We start from the raw sequence: 13,187 nt of genomic DNA on the forward strand, positions 1-13,187 counted from the left end.
TTTAGGAGATTTGTTTTATTTTTATTTTGTTTTATTTCGTCTGTAACAAATGATCTCCATGACAAATCAGACAAAATTCAATGTTTTAATTGATTAAAGAAACATTTGAGTACAAAGATCTTATAAAACTCAACCACTATTTAATTTCCTTGTGCACTGACACACTAATAACCTCTATACAACTTCATTACTATACAATAAGTATGCCCTCATTTGCTTTATAGATGGAAATCTGTAATAATACAATAATAAAGCATTCAATCAAGCTGAAACATTGAGATGCTGTGAACAGGTCCCATTTTGGTCTTAATGATATATATCAATGCATGCCTCATCCATATTACTGACTATCAAACCATTACTATGGACTACAATATATGTACAAATATACTTCCCACAGGGCAATATAACATCAGTTCATGGTCAAGAGAGAACCTGAAAATGATAAATGAAATACAGAAATAAAACATTAACTGACTTTATAAATATTTCCTGTATATAGTACGCTTACTAACTTGATCGTGTAGTTCATAATTCCTATTCTTATTTCTCGTGTTTCTTTTCTATTAATACATTGTTATTGAAAGCCCATTGTTGGGTTTTGAGTTTGCAAGAAAATAATTTCACTGTGCTTGTGCATGCGACATTAAAACTTGAATAGTGTTTGATTTGGGTCTCAGCCTATAACTGAACAACCTATAAAGATGGCCCATAATGACACCAGAATGTGAATAATAAGGTCCAGGGGTGAAGGTTGCTGAGAAGAAGGAGAGTAAAGTTGCATCTGTGTGTGATTGTAGGAAGCAGGACATCAAAACTAAGCCTGTAGACCATGAAGACAGGAGACAGGTTGATAACATATTGAAGTCATTTAGGGTTCAAACCTAAAGCTAATGGTGAAAGAATTGCATAATCATAATAGCTACTATAGTAACGGTCTTGTTGTACAACAACTGTCCTTGTGTGCAGTTGAGATTGTCTGAAATCATTCTGACTGATTATCATCCTCACCTTAACTCTATTCAGAAATCCTCTAATCACCGTTCAGCTCTCACTCTCTTTCAACAGAGATACATCATAAACAGTTGTCCTGTTCAGAACAACTGTGCATTTTAACACGTTCAATACAACACAATGATAGCTTAGAACATTTGTTATCAAGGTAGCAAACACACTAACCATTTAAAAAATCTTTCTCTCTAGAAGCATCGTTTCTTACAATTCCCTTTCCAAAGACCCATCAGAACTTAGTTAGCACATCCTCTCCCCTACAGTCTGGATCCTGATTAGCACCATAATCTGCTCAGTATGGACTGAACATGAACCATGCAGTTTATTTGTAATCTGTTCAGTATGGACTGAACATGGACCATCAGTAATGCATTTTATTTATAATCTGCTCAGTATGGACTGAACATGGACCAGCACTAATGCATTTTATTTATAATCTGCTCAGTATGGACTGAACATGGACCAGCACTAATGCAGTTTATTTATAATCTGCTCAGTATGGACTGAACATTGACCAGCACTAATGCAGTTTATTTATAATCTGCTCAGTATGGACTGAACATGGACCATAAGTAATGCAGCTGATCTACGATCTGATTTGGACAGTTATTTGGTCACAAATATGAATGAGAACCAACATTTGTACACCCCACATTGCACAAAGCCTACTGTCATTTTCTGAAACTACTCTCGACTGAGATGTTTAACGAAATACAAAACTGAATCTAGAAAATTGCACAACGTACAACTTTGTACAAATTTTCCCATGCAAAAAGAAGCTGATCAGTACCCAAATATATAAACAGAAAGCAAACTGAAATATAAACAATACATAAATATCAATACAAAATATTACTATTTGAGATTTAACAAGATCTATTGAAGTACATACACACCAATGTCTTTGAGCACTCTTGGTCAAATATCACTGGCAGACAATGTGGCAAAGTGTACTGCCAGAGAGTACTATAGCTGAGATATGGTCGAATGATGGTTATTGCCTGTTATGAATTTGTTCATCACTTGTAACTCTTTACTCAAAGCCAACAGATTAGATATGTTATATCTATATGACACATTGTCAACAGATTCAAAATGGATGATAGTAAGTCAGGATCATGTAGAGTCATATAATGCATTGACTACATTACCATTATCCCTGTTAGCTCTAAGCAAAGTGTACAAAGAAACGATCAGTGACTGAGATGAATAACCTTGCAAAATAAAAATACAACTTCTAATGTATCAAAATTCTCCAAACTGAACACTGATGGTTTGCTTAATGAAGACATCTGATTTACATTCAAGTAGTCTTCTTAAAGAAAACACAATTGAATTCATAGACGTGGCATTACATTACACTGCATTAAACAAGGTGGAAACGTCATACTTATTTCTAGCACCATTTGGAATAAATTATACATTTTCAAAAGTGCAGAACTTTCATTGCTAGATTTCACTTTTACTTCTCTAGCTGAGACAACGGACAGCCATTTGTAATTTTTCTGTGCATCAAAAGTTGAACTGAGTTGACCCTTTGACTTATAGACCGATGCTTAATGTGTTGTTGATGCGTTTCATCCGTCTGTCTGTCTGTGTGTGTGTGTGCTGGCCCAGGGGTCGGGCCCTAAGCTTGGCTTTCCAACAGCACTCTGTGAATCTCCTGGAAGGAAGGCCTCTCCTTGGTGTTCCTTCTCCAACAACACAGCATGATCTTATACAAAGAGTCAGGACACAGCACTGGCTGGGGCAGGTAGATCTACAACAGATAGACAAGACAATCAGGTACAATACAGTAGAACATAGGCAGGTACATCTGCAGCAAAAGAGAGTGAGTCAGTTTGAGTGTGTCTCTCACCTGTCGTTTCTGGTCCCTGAAGAACTCCCCAGTGTTCTCTATGACCTGTTCATCAGTCAGCTGGGAGTAAGGCTGCTCCTTACAGAAGGTCAGGGTCTCCCACAGTGTCACCCCAAACGCCCACACGTCACTGGCTGTGGTGAACTTACCCTGGGAGTGAAGAGGCAGAACAACAGACATTAGGCTACATGCGTTATTGAGTTTAGATGATTTGTAGGGGCTTAAAAATGGGATAGTTCAACTGATAACCAAAGCCCTCATTCACAGGCCCATTACAGTAAACATACACTGAGTATACCATAGATTAGGAACACGCCCCCCCTGCCCTCAGAACAGCCTCAATTTGTCAGAGCATGGACTCTACAATGTGTCAAAAGCATTCTACAGGGATGCTGGCCTATGTTGACTCCAATGCTTCCCACAGTTGTGTCAAGTTGGCTGGATGTCCTTTGGGTGGTGGACTATTCTTGATACACACAGGAAACTGTTAAGTGTGAAAAACCCAGAAGCGCTGCAGTTCTTGACACAAACCGGTGCGCCTGACACCGACTACCATACCCCGTTCAAAAGCACTCAAATCTTTTGTCTTGCCCATTCATCTTCTGAATGTCACACATACACAGTCCATGTCTCAATTGTCTCAAGGCTTAAAATGTCTTCTTCAACCTGTCTCCTCCCTTCATCTACACTGATTGAAGTGGAAAAAACATTATGAACAGACTATGTTTGATCCCACACTTGGGACTCTGACTCTATTGGTTACACAGACTTTTGGCCTCCCATCCTGTTCTAACCACCTCTTGTCGGCTTAGTATTCATGTTACCTGATGAAATTGCTGTACAATATGATCTTGTTGCCATCTAATGCACATTCAAAAGTCATAAATCAGCACTGCAGAGCTCTTCCTGTCCTATGCCCTGCCTTGATTCATGTCTGGAAATGTGCATGTACACCGTGGCCCATCTACTGTTGCTAGCCTCAATTCTGACTTGTGGTCTGTGTTAACCTTTCTGGTTCGAACCTTTTCCGGCAAGACAGATCTTCCAAAGGTGGGGGACTGGCAATCTTAACCAAGCATCACCTTCAGTGCTCGGTTGTCTCCACCAAGTTTGTCCCCAAACAATTTGATATGCTGGTTTTAAGCATTAAACTTTCAAATAGCTCTTTGTTGACTGTTGCTGGGTGCTATCGTCCTCCATCAGCACCAGCCTGTACCCTACCTGCCCTAAGCTCTCTCCTGGCCCCTTACACTAAGTCTGAATTTGTCCTGCTAGGTGACCTAAACTGGGACATGCTTAAACCACCTGACCAAGTCCTAAAGCATTGGGACTCCCTAAATCTTTCTTTAATGAGCAAGCGTTCCTTCATGATCTGGCCTCTGTAAATGGGAATAGAATCAGCTTGATCCCCTCTGTTTAAGACACTTGGGCCTTCTTTTTTTGGATATTTTCAGCAGTATTATTAACAAAGAGGCCCCCATAAAGAAAATTAGAATTAAAAACAGGTTCAGCCCCTGGTTCGACCGGGATCTTGCAGAGTTACTCCACCTCAAGAATTGCATTTGGCGAAAGGCTCGGCACACACATACTCAGGGTGACTGGCTATCGTTCAGGCAAATGAGAAATAAGTGCACTCAGGCTATCCGGAAGGCCAAAGTTAGTTACTTTAAAGGAGCAATTCTCTCTCTGTGGGTCTAACCCCAAGACGTTCTGGAAAACGGTTAAAGACCTGGAGAATAAACCCTCCTCCTCACAGCTGCCCATGTCCCTTAAAGTTGATGATGTGGTTGTTACTGACAATAAGCACATGGCTGAGCTCTTTAATCACAACTGACCACATTAAGTCAGGATTACTATTTGACTCAGCCATGCCTCCTTGCAGGTCCAACATTTCCTCATCTCCCACCCCTTCTAACGCGACTAGCCCCGATGCTGCTCCCTCTTTTTCCCCTGCCCCGCTCCAAACCTTTTCCCCACAGGCGGTCACTGAGTCTGAGGTGCTAAAGGAGCTCCTTAAACTTGACCCCCAAAAAACATCTGGGTCAGATGGTATAGACCCTTTCTTCTATAAGGTTGTCTGTCTCTCCTCTCTGGGGAGGTTCCCATTGCTTGAAAGGCAGCCACATTTAGTCGTTTATTTAAAGGGGGAGATCAAGCTTATCCTAACTGTTATATGCCTATTTTTATTTGCCCGATTATCAAGTGTTGGAAAAACTGACTCGCTTTCTTGATGTCTATAGTATTCTCTCGGGTATGCAATCTGGTTTCCACTCAGGTGATGGATGTGTCACTGCAACCTTAAAGGTCCTCAATAATGTCACCATTGCCCTTGAATCTAAGCAATGTTGTCCTGCTATTTTTATTGACTTGGCCAAAGATTTTGATACGGTAGACCATTCCATTCTTGTGGGCCGGCTAAGGAGTATTGGGGTCTCCGAGGGGTCTTTGGCCTGGTTTGCTAACTACCTCTCTCAAAGAGTGCAGTGTATAAAGTCAGAACATCTGCTGTCTCAGCCAGTGGCTGTCACCAAGGGAGTACCACAAGGCTCGATCCTAGGCCCTACGCTCATCTCAATTTACATCAACAACATAGCTCAGGCACTAGGGAGCTCTCTCATCCATTTATATGCAGATGATACAGTCTTATACTCAGCTGACCCTTCCCCGGATTTTTTGTTAAACGCACTACAACAAAGCTTTCTTAGTGTCCAACAAGTGTTGGACACTAGTGTTCTCTTAGTGTTCTCTGCCCTTAACCTTGTTCTGAACACCTCTAAAACAAAGGTCATGTGGTTTGGTAAGAAGGATGCCCCTCTCCCCACCGGTGTGATTACTACCTCTGAGGGTTAAGAGCTTGAGGTAGTCACTTCACACAAGTACTTGGGAGTATGGCTAGACAGTGCACTGTCCTTCTGTCAGTACATATCAAAGCTGCAGGCTAAAGTTAAATCTAGACTTGATTTCCTCTATCGTCATCGCTCCTCTTTCACCCCAGCTTCCAAACTAATCCTGATTCAGATGACCATCCTAACCATGCTAGATTACGGAGACGTAATTTATAGATTGGCAGGTAAGGGTGCTCTCGTGAGGCTAGATGTTCTTTACCATTCGGCCATCAGATTTGTCACCAATGCTCCTTATAGGACACCTCACTGCACTCTATACTCCTCTGTAAACTGGTCATCTCTGTATACCCGTCTCTGTAGACTCACTGGTCGATGCTTATTTATAAAACCCTCTTAGATAGGGGGAGGCCTGAGATATTTACTGCAGCCCTCATCCTTCACATACAACACCCGTTCTGCCAGTCGCATCCCTGGGTCTCTCCTCTTTTCAGTTCGCTGCAGCTAGCGACTGGAACGAGCTGCAACAAACACTCAAACTCGACAGTTTTATCTCAATCTCTTCATTCAAAGACTCAATCATGGACACTCTTACTGACAGTTGTGGCTGCTTTGCATGATGTATTGTTGTCTCTACCTTCTTGCCCTTGTGCTGTTGTCTGTGCCAAATAATGCTTGTACCATGTTTTGTGCCGCTACCATGTTGTGCTGCTGCCATGTTGTGCTGCTGCCATGTTGTGTTGCTACCATGTTGTGTTGCTACCATACTGTGATGTCATGTGTTGCTGCCATGCTATGTTCTTGTCTTAGGTCTCTTTTCTGTAGTGTTGTGTTGTCTCTTGTCGTGATGTGTGTTTTGTCCTATATTTTTTTACAATTTTTAATCCCAGCCCCCGTCCCTGCAGGAATCTTTTTGCTTTTTGCTAGGCCGTCATTGTAAATAAGAATTTGTTCTTAAATGACTTTCCTAGTTAAATAAAGGTAAAAAGAAAAAGTGAACTAAGGTATCTATTCCACATAAGACCACCAGGGGGCCACCACGTCTCACCAGCTTCTCCCTCCCTCCCTCTCTCCCTCCCTCAGTCCTACCAGCAGTATGCTCTCCCAGGACATCCATCGTATGGGCAGCACGGCCCGACCCTGGATGCGGTAGTAGTCTCCACTGTACAGGTTCCTGCTCATGCCAAAGTCAGCAATCTTGATGGTGTAGTTCTTCCCCACCAGACAGTTCCTCGTGGCCAGGTCTCTGTGGACAAAGTTAAGCGAGGAGAGGTACCTCATCCCTGAGGCAATCTGAGTGGCCATGTAGCGCAGGTCACTGTAGCTGGAGCAGAGGAGAGGCAGAGATGGAGAGAGAGAGAGTCAGCACCAGGAGAGGTGAAGAGATATACAGGATTACACACACACCCCTGTCCCAGCCTCCATCCCCTTTTCCCTACCCGACAGTGGTTACTTTGCTGATGAGTGCTATCTGTCCCTCAGGTTCATGGCGGGACAGGAACTGGTTGAGGTCACCGTTCTCCATGTACTCTGTGATCATGCAGAGGGGGTCGCTGCAGATACACACGGCCAGCAGACGGATGATGTTGGGGTCCTTCAGACGTGACATGATCTTAATCTCCTTCAGGAAGTCATTCCTGATTATAACACAGAGGTCAGTGGTTAGAGGTCAGTAGGGAGACTGAGAGCTTTGAATGATAAATATGAATTAATCCCAAAACACACACATAAAACATGTGCTGGAAAAATCACTCAAAACATGTCTACGTTGTCAATACATTTGGGAGCAGCAGAGGCAGACATTCACTGTGTTCTCTAATCAGGAGTGTGCTTCCCCCTCACCTGGCGTTTTTGTTAGCATCTGCTCTGAGCATCTTAACAGCAACCAGTACTGGCTGGTTGTCACTGATGTTGAAGGAGAAATCCTCATCTATAAACTCCTTCATGCCCTCTGCCTCACACAAGTGGACCTGTAGGGAGACGGAACATGGAGACTCTTATCAACACACTACATCTAGTGGTCACTAATGATGGTTCTAAAGAGCCTGGAGACTCTGATCAACACACGACATCTAGTGGTCACTAATGATGGTTCTAACAATGGTTCTGAAGAGCCTGGAGACTCTGATCAACACAAGACATTTAGTGGTCACTAATGATGGTTCTAACGATGGTTCTGAAGAGCCTGGAGACTCTGTTCAACACAAGACATCTAGTGGTCACTAATGATGGTTCTAAAGAGCCTGGAGACTCTGATCAACACACGACATCTAGTGGTCACTAATGATGGTTCTAACGATGGTTCTGAAGAGCCTGGAGACTCTGATCAACACACTACATCTAGTGGTCACTAATGATGGTTCTGAAGAGCCTGGAGACTCTGATCAACACAAGACATTTAGTGGTCACTAATGATGGTTCTGAAGAGCCTGGAGACTCTGATCAACACACGACATCTAGTGGTCACTAATGATGGTTCTAACAATGGTTCTGAAGAGCCTGGAGACTCTGATCAACACACAACATCTAGTGGTCACTAATGATGGTTCTAACAATGGTTCTGAAGAGCCTGGAGACTCTGATCAACACACTACATCTAGTGGTCACTAACGATGGTTCTGAAGAGCCTGGAGACTCTGATCAACACACGACATCTAGTGTTCACTAATGATGGTTCTAACGATGGTTCTGAAGAGCCTGGAGACTCTGATCAACACACTACATCTAGTGGTCACTAATGATGGTTCTGAAGAGCCTGGAGACTCTGATCAACACAAGACATTTAGTGGTCACTAATGATGGTTCTGAAGAGCCTGGAGACTCTGATCAACACACAACATCTAGTGGTCACTAATGATGGTTCTAACAATGGTTCTGAAGAGCCTGGAGACTCTGATCAACACACTACATCTAGTGGTCACTAACGATGGTTCTGAAGAGCCTGGAGACTCTGATCAACACACGACATCTAGTGTTCACTAATGATGGTTCTAACGATGGTTCTGAAGAGCTTGGGAACTCTGATCAACACACGACATCTAGTGTTCACTAATGATGGTTCTGAAGAGCCACAAAGGTTGTGCAAGATTTTTCTTCAGCCTAAATCACCAGAATAATCTAATTAATGACCCTGATCAATATTGTGCATAAGAAATGAGAAGTGCATAAGAAATAAGTTGAATTAATGTAAATCAAACATGGCATTGATTACTATGTAATGTCCAGAGAGCACAAACCTCTCCAAACTGTCCCTCGCCCAGCTTCTCTTTGAAGGTGAGCAGTTTCCTGGGGAACTCTTCCACTGCCACGTCCTTCCCTGACAGCAGGTCCATGGTTAAAGCAGGGACCGCGTACGTGTTGCCCCCGGTTACGCCCTGCAGGTTGACGATGTCTGCCTCTGCATAGTGAGGGACTCCGTCCTGGGCAACTGTTGCAGTGGGAGCCTTGGAGGCTGTCACTGCTGTGCTGGTCGAAACTGATGCCAGAGAAAAGAGTTGAAGGTAGATTCAGCAATATGACATCATCATACACAATGGGGTGACTTCATGCTTACAGAATGAGCAGACATGATCATTTTTCAACCTCCTTAATTCAACTCTCTCATGTCTTTTCTGGTCATTTAAACTCTGCCTTGTGTGTCTGGTCTACTCACCGGCATCCTTGGAGGTGTGGGAGAACTCAGGTAGCATGCGTATGAGTCGTGATGGTTCCTGGTAGTCAGGGCCCAGGGGGAAGATACGCTCGTAGGTGGAGCTAGACTCCTGCTCGCTGGGTGCTGACGATGATGTTGGGTTGTTGTGGCTGTAGGCGAACGTCTCGCTCTGTAGTGACAGACTAGCAGTTAGTTCATCGTCCAGCATCCGCCGCGAGGCCTAGAATAAAGGATGCTGGGGTAAAGAGACACATCTGACCAGCCTTGATTGATCAACACGTGGTAGGATTTATTTACCCAACTTTTAATAATATTTTACATTTCCGGGTAGTAACAAGCAGTCACAATAACTAACGTTCACAATTCAGAGAAATGGAGCATCAAAATGCTTTTTTGACTCAGGAAAAACTCATTTGTATGTATGTGTGACCAGGTGGCATCTCTCACCTTCTCCAGCATCTTCTGCCAGACCTGCCTCCAGAGGATGATGACAATGATGGCGACAAGGATTAGAATGATGGCCACCAGGCAGACAATCAGAATTCTGGTGTTGCTGTCATCTATTTTGTGGGTGGGGTCATCCCCTGGGGAGGGGATAGAGGAAGACATAATTTGATTGGATTACATAATTAAAGCAGGAAATGCTTTGCATGAAATGCATTGCTCACGGGTGGGAGTGTGTGTTACAGCTTGTGTTTGTGTGATGCATGTGGAGTGGGCACTGACCTGGTTGAGTGCTAGTGGGGGGGCTGCTGCCGGTCTTGGGGGGTGCCAGGGTAGTATTGTACATGGCTGTGTCTGGAAGAGCAGAGACAGACGTGAATCACAACAAAGAACAGATAATAGTTTACAGATTCATATTGAAAGGGGTGTTCTCTATACATGAGCTGGAGGTGATCTGAGGTGTGTGTACCGGTACACATGTTTACCTGACTGGAAGGTGATTTCGCTAAACATCATCCAGGCTTCAGCAAAGTAGAACTGGCACTTGATTGCGCTGGCCATATGATTGGCCAGAGAGATGGTGACGAAGCGGGCGCTGAGATTGACGTCATCCACCACGGGACTAAAGGAAAGGGGCGTGGCCTCCCAGTCAGCCTCAGAACGGAAGTAACACACCACCTGGCGGAATGCCTTGACATGCTTCATGAACATGTTGTTACAGTGCACCTAGAAACAGAGAAAGAGAGAGACAGAAAGAGAGAGGGGAGAGCAAGAGGGGTATATGTTGTTACAGTGAAACAGGTTATTACAGTCAACCTGCAGGAAAAACGTTTTAGGGCGATGGAAAGATTTGGAAATGCAATGCCTGTTATTTGGGAGGTGGTGAACACTTGAAATACCAGCTGGAGTAGCAAGAAATGGGACTCCCGAGTGGCGCAGCGGTCTAAGGCACTGCATCTCAATGCTAGAGGCGTCACTACAGACCCTGGTTAGATTCCAGTCTGTACCACAACACGCGCACAATTGGCCCAGTGTCGTCCGGTTTAGGGTTTGGCTGGGGTAGGCCGTCATTGTAAATAAGAATTTGTTCTTAACTGACTTACCTAGTTAAATAAATAAATAAAGGTTACATTTTAAAAAGAGGTTGTCTGCCTCCCCCCAATCCTTTCACACACACCTTCATGGTGGTGAAATTGCGAGTGCGGTCAAACTCGAACATGATCTCCACGTATCCATTGGGAAAGCTCTCATTGGTCCATCCCACGTAGTCGTAACCAGGCCACACATTGTAGACGTGGCTGTGGGTGAAGTCATCTAATCCACACATTCCATCAGTCAGCTGGCCCAGGCCCTCCGTCATACTGGGGATGGAGAAGGAGATAGGAGATGAAGATAGAGCTCAGTGTTGGGAGTATTTTGCGGTAGTCAAAATACAAAGTAAAAATCTCTAGAAAACCTTGTTTCTGTGGTGAACAAGAGAGTCTGTGGCTGAACTATCCTTTTAAGGAGACCTGGCGACATGTAAACAACTACTTGACAACCTTGCTTCCCTCCACCCACCACTAGGTGGTAGCATCATATTATCCACCACCCTCAATATCTCATCTTGGCTGTGGTATCAAAACAGCCATTTTCTCTTCTTGGACTACTTTAACAGACTCAAACTCAGAGAGCGAGAGGAGAAAGAAAGAGAGAGAGGGAGAGAGAGAGACTTCCTGACTACTATAGCAGAGACAAACTGATGGCAGTGTCATGGAGGATATTGTTTAGCACACAGTGACTCAAACACTAACACAGAACGGAAGGATACCCAAATAGTCATTTATGCTCCCAAGAAGTCAGGTTTAATTCCAAAAACACTTAATCAAACTCTCCCACGCGTTCATGGATCAGAAGCCATCCGTGGGTGTAATTGTTTGTGTGTGTGTGTGTGTGTGTTCCTAACACTCCATTGCATAATTGCACAGAGAAAAATGACGTGTGTGTGTGTGTGCGTGGCATAACCACAGTGATGCATGCCACGGTCTACATCCTGCCAGAACTATGGCAACCAGGCAACAACAGGGCCAGTGTGGAACCAAGGCTCAGAGGTTGGTGAAGGAAAGACAAAAGGAGGAGGAGGAATAACAGAGAATGAGGTTGGATGAACCCGAGAGAGGAGGGATATATTGAGAGGCGGAATGAGAAGGAGGAAAAAACAAGGACAAGGAGATGAAGGAAAAGAGAAAAGAGGAGCAGCAAGATGACGAGGGAGGTAGAGAAGGAAAAGGAGTTATGCACACCCACCTGTAGATGACGGCTCCATCATACACCGAGTCATTGAGGTGGACAGGCTGGCCCTCCAGACTCATCTGTTCTCCTGCTGGGGCGTTGTAGGACACCAGACCATCTGACATAGAGAGAGACTGCATTAGCCCACTGAGCTAAAGCCTAGGCAGCGAGTTTGCCCAACTCTGTCTACCCATGGCTCAGAGTAGGGAGCTCCTCCTCCTATCCCTTTCTCCTCTCCATCTGTCTTACCAAGCCACTCACAGCCGTAGAGCTCTACCCTCATGCAGACGTTCATGGAGTGGTCTGAGACGGGCATGAACCTCACGAAGCGGGCGATGATCGGAGGCTCCAGGTCCTTCAGCACAATGTCATATGCATTCCTGTTTCCCTCTATCACCTACAGCCATGAATCAATCAACCAATTAGCCTAAATAATAAGAAATAAATCACACATTCCAGTTCCCCTTAACCACCGGAGAGTGACGTCACAAATCACCAAAAGTACCATTATCAATGTATTAACATTTTTATATTCCTGTCCTCCTTGTCAATCATTAATCATGTAAATCAATAATCACCTGTTTGCCCTGTCTGTTCCTCCAGGAAATCCAGCGGCTGCCGTCACGGCTATATTTAATCTTGTACATCTGGGCGAACTCGTTGCCGATGCCCCCTGCATGGCGGCCCTGGGTGCCCACCAGGGTGATGAAGTGGAGGGAACGCAGGTCTATCTGGAGGAACTCCTTTAGACTGTCTGGTTCAACCGTTATCTCTGGACACCATGCACCATCACCCTCCTCAAAGTCTAACCTGAGGGTGGGAGATAAAGGGGTGGAGAGGATGGGACAGAGAGGAGGGGGTGGAGAGGGTGGGAGATAAAGGGGTGGAGAGGATGGGACAGAGAGGAGGGGGTGAAGAGGGTGGGAGATAAAGGGGTGGAGAGGATGGGACAGAGAGGAAGGGGTGAAGAGAGTGGGAGATAAAGGGGTGGAGAGGATGGGACAGAGAGGAAGGGGTGAAGAGGGTGGGAGATAAAGGGGTGGAGAGGATGGGACAGAGAGGAAGGGGTGAAGAGGGTGGGAGATAAAGGGGTGGAGAGGATGGGACA

The 13,187-nt window shown here is 44.5% G+C and overlaps 1 protein-coding gene across 3 annotated transcripts in view; it reads right to left on the reverse strand.

The window, feature by feature from the left end:
* The window catches only part of LOC115108550 (discoidin domain-containing receptor 2-like), a 59,101-nt gene continuing 45,914 nt past the window's right edge, over positions 1 to 13,187 (reverse strand). Inside the window, exons 4-17 of one of the 3 annotated variants that reach the window (XM_029633037.2) lie at positions 12,658 to 12,889; positions 12,329 to 12,476; positions 12,095 to 12,197; positions 10,986 to 11,169; positions 10,294 to 10,534; positions 10,091 to 10,162; positions 9,812 to 9,924; positions 9,365 to 9,584; positions 8,949 to 9,187; positions 7,555 to 7,682; positions 7,152 to 7,349; positions 6,802 to 7,036; positions 2,870 to 3,019; positions 1 to 2,770 (exon numbers count right to left, since the gene is read on the reverse strand). In XM_029633037.2, coding sequence (XP_029488897.1) covers positions 2,639 to 2,770; positions 2,870 to 3,019; positions 6,802 to 7,036; positions 7,152 to 7,349; positions 7,555 to 7,682; positions 8,949 to 9,187; positions 9,365 to 9,584; positions 9,812 to 9,924; positions 10,091 to 10,162; positions 10,294 to 10,534; positions 10,986 to 11,169; positions 12,095 to 12,197; positions 12,329 to 12,476; positions 12,658 to 12,889 — 2,395 coding nt within the window. In that variant the 3' untranslated portion in view covers positions 1 to 2,638. Of the gene's footprint in view, positions 2,771 to 2,869; positions 3,020 to 6,801; positions 7,037 to 7,151; positions 7,350 to 7,554; positions 7,683 to 8,948; positions 9,188 to 9,364; positions 9,585 to 9,811; positions 9,949 to 10,090; positions 10,163 to 10,293; positions 10,535 to 10,985; positions 11,170 to 12,094; positions 12,198 to 12,328; positions 12,477 to 12,657; positions 12,890 to 13,187 lie in introns of all 3 variants that reach the window. The other 2 variants (XM_029633038.2, XM_029633036.2) reach the window with 2 other exon arrangements.

Source organism: Oncorhynchus nerka, linkage group LG24 (genome assembly GCF_034236695.1).
Source record: "Oncorhynchus nerka isolate Pitt River linkage group LG24, Oner_Uvic_2.0, whole genome shotgun sequence".
Classification (NCBI taxonomy): domain Eukaryota; kingdom Metazoa; phylum Chordata; class Actinopteri; order Salmoniformes; family Salmonidae; genus Oncorhynchus; species Oncorhynchus nerka.